Here is a 3,710-nt window from a genome sequence, read left to right as displayed (position 1 = left end):
ACGCATGAAGATTTAAGCATTAAGAAAGTATACTCTTTCATGGATATTCATTAGTGCATGACTTTAGGGTGTTAACTATTAGATTATAGTGTAGATGCCAAAGAGGTATTTTTGGTGCAGTTGGCATTTGGTGTATATTTAGTGAATTTGAATTTCTATGTAGGAATTCAAATAATATTGATACAAACTCTCAATTTTCTACTTGATATACTCTTCTTTAAAGAAACTCATGAAAAAACTTAAGGGGACAGAATTGATTGATAATAGCTCAATACGAATTGTTGAACTAAACATATAGTAGAATACTAAACTAGAAATACTAAACACAACGTTTAGTATAATATATATAGACAATACATTTAGATATCAATTGAAAAACTAAAAGTGCATTAAATACATATAATGTAATACATATAAACAATATAGTCCAATAGAAACTGCGTAACTAAATATAAATAATGAAAACTAATTATGAAACAGAAAATTGTATATTTACTAGCATTATCTATTAACAGAAGATAACTCCTAAAAGAACGAGCGAATTTAAGTTGTATTGGGTAACTTTGTAAAGTTGTAGAGTTGATTAAAAAATCCTAAAACTGTTTCCACTGTGTTTGCGCATCTCAACTCCACAAAAAACTGAAGCGTATATGTTTACAAGTTCTACAGATTAATACTATTACAAATCAGCAACAATTAATAAAGAGATTTTTCAACACACTAACTAAACCTTAGCTAGAACTCTTTTTCGTTTAAGTTTTATTCTTGATATATGGCAGATTACCAAGTGTATAACTTAGAAAAAAATGTTTTAATCACATTTATATGTCGTTTGCTCTTTACTGTTTGATACATCATATTTTTATAATTGTCTGTCTCTGACTAAATAATTGCTAACGGGTTTTTTAACAAAGTGTAAGAAGATTTTAAGCATTTCGGTTGTATAAAATTTGTCTTTGTTGATAGTGACTATCGAGAGTATCTGGAGAAAGCATATAAAAATGCAAGAATTAACGTTAAGCAGGCATTTGAGGTTACAAATCTACGCAAACAGGTTGATGGCTTGACAATTCGTGAAGCAGAGACTCGTCGCAAATGCCGAGAAAATGAAGAGAATGCTCGCAGGTACGTTGAGCTGTAATGAATTTAAAAAGTTTGTATATGTGTAAATAAAGGCTTGTAATGGTTGTGTCTATTTTAGGGCAAATGAAAAGGTGAGAGAAGCAAATCAAGAACTGAAGAAAGCCAAAGAAGACTGTGAAGAGCAGCAAAAGCAAAATGAGAATATAAAGCAAGCTTTGGAACAAGCAAAAAAAGATGCTGAAGCTGTTATAGCTTAAACAAAAGAAAAAGAGCGACAAGCGATGGAAAACCTGAGAAAAGTTAAAGACGACTATGAGCAGCGGCAAAAGCTTGTTAAAGAAGCATCTCACAATCAGGAGCTCAGTCAAGCAAATGAAACGATATGGAAGCTAAAAATAGAACAAGCAGAAAAGGATGCTAAAGTTGCTGCCGCAGCAGCAAAAGAGAAAGAGCGAAAAGCAAAGGAAGAGCTGACGAATGTCGAAGAACTCTATAAGCAGCAGCAAAAGCTTGGTGAACAAGCAGTCCATCAAAAGCTGCTTCGATATGAAGAGAAGATGGAAAACGCTAAGCGTGGTGAACAAGATGCTAAAAATGCTGAAGCTAAACTACAACAAGAGGCAGAAGAACTTAAAAATACATTAGCATTGAGAAATCAAGCCTTAGAGATGCTGAAAGGAAAAGTAACGAAAATGGAAGAACAATTCAATAAACCTACTTCCCTCAAAGAAGGGTTTAAATTTTTTGGAAGATCTCTCAAGGGATTTATTTTTGGTTATGACTAAACAAAAGTAATTGATTTGTAAACTTCTGAATGCCTTCACTATTCATATGTTGATTTATTTAACAAGAAAATAACATAGGAAGATAGAAAAATAATTGGATTAAAATATTGCTGTTGTCACAAACAATATATGCTTCTATAAATATGTTCACAAGCCGAGAGTATATATCTCTAAAATATTGTTTGGAAGTTGTGTGTTAGTACTTGAATTTCAAAACTGTTACCTGGATGCTGCTGTTTTTACAACAGGAATTGATAGTACATAGTTTTGCTGTTGTATGGCTTGTTTATTACTAAATAGAATAAACACATTATTATATACAGTGTAGCTACATTTTTGTAAAACATTTTTACATCAATCTAAAATGCTTGTGTTTTTAGCTTGCAAATAATTCAACAAATGATTATTAAATTCAAATAAAGAACTCTCACTGGTATTGCATTTCACAACTAAGCCTAAGACTAGATTGGATTAGTACACAAAAGAGCTACAGAAAATCATTACATGAAAATATTGTATACATTTTTTTAACAGTCTGGTTGTTTTACTGTTTGACAATGTGAAAGAGAAAAGTATATAAAATCACTGAGTATTGGCAAAAAGGAATGGCTAATCCCTGATCTTAACTAAACTGCAAAAATCCCATTTGGCCGTACTGAAAAAGCTATCTCAAAACAAACCTGATTTTGGTGCAATTACCATTTTGGTGCAATTAACATTTTGGTGCAAGTAACAACACTTGAATTAAATATAAAAAATTATAAAATGTGAGTAATCAAACTCATAAGTATTGCATAATTACCGGTGCTGATGAAATTCATTGAAGTGTTATGGCAAATCGCCATGAACAGAGCCGGAAGAATCGGCCAAGGGCTTCATCTGGCCGGAATTTTTTACCATCAGAGAAGGCTCCGTCAGTGAGGAGCCGGTTCAATCAACCAAACGATAAACAAAAAAGAGGTGGAATCTACCGTAAGAACGATCATTGTAAAATAAGAGTGTTATGGATAAGCAGAACTAGGACAGGCTCTCTGCATGATTGTTAATTGTATACACAGTAATGTCGGGCAAAAGTACATATGGACCAGCAAAATTTGACTTGCCCCTTACATTCGAGTTTTTGAACATCAGGTAGCTGGCACTGCTTGGCACGAGTACTTCTTGGCCAGCGGGTTTTTAGAGTATCGGATTTGTTGATACGAATTTCATATTTAAATATGCTAAACATCAAAAATATCTTGAAGTTAACAATGCAATTGTAATTCTATTTAGTTTATTATTGGTCACAATTTTTTATCAATCGAAACTTGTGCTTGCAGCGTTAACAGGTGGGTTGTTAAACAGTTGAAAGCACAAAACGCAATAGACCAAGTTTTTGTTCACTCTGCTTGACGGATCCATGTACCAAAACCTGAACTAGCCATTCAATACCTGAACTCACAAGATCGAATTGCTCAAAATTTCTATTCACCAAGACTCGAAAGAAGATAAAACCACAAGTTCAACAATTTTTATTACCTGTGCCCAGCACTAATGCACACACTGGGTTTATGTATTTATATATGTTTATAAAAGATATATTTTCTGGTGATCAAAGACTCTGTGTGTTTATTTATTTACTGTTTATTATGGAAAAGTAAAGGGAGTCGGCAGTTTCCTCTACACTGATGGCAGCAGTGAGACCGGGGATCTCATCTCCAAAAAAACAACCCCGTGTACTGGAAACAGTACAATCTTTTTTTAAGGTTGGTGAGCACTTGCTTGAGTGAGTCTGTGAAAAGAGGATCCCTGTACTTGGTCGACCATGTTGCACGAGCAATGCTACCAACAGTGTTTAGCAAA

The 3,710-nt window shown here is 33.5% G+C and overlaps 1 protein-coding gene across 1 annotated transcript; it reads left to right on the top strand.

Moving 5' to 3' along the window:
• Positions 1-1,364: 1,364 nt before the first annotated feature.
• On the top strand, positions 1,365-1,868 carry LOC137410113 (golgin subfamily A member 6-like protein 22). Its single transcript, XM_068095696.1, has one exon. It carries the CDS (start codon positions 1,365-1,367, stop codon positions 1,866-1,868), a length of 504 nt encoding a protein of 167 aa, XP_067951797.1.
• Positions 1,869-3,710: the final 1,842 nt, after the last annotated feature.

The sequence above is a fragment of the Watersipora subatra genome, unplaced genomic scaffold, assembly GCF_963576615.1.
Source record: "Watersipora subatra unplaced genomic scaffold, tzWatSuba1.1 SCAFFOLD_66, whole genome shotgun sequence".
Lineage (NCBI taxonomy): Eukaryota > Metazoa > Bryozoa > Gymnolaemata > Cheilostomatida > Watersiporidae > Watersipora > Watersipora subatra.
The sequence above is the reverse complement of the archived record's forward strand: the minus strand, read 5'-3'. Positions and strand labels throughout refer to the sequence as shown.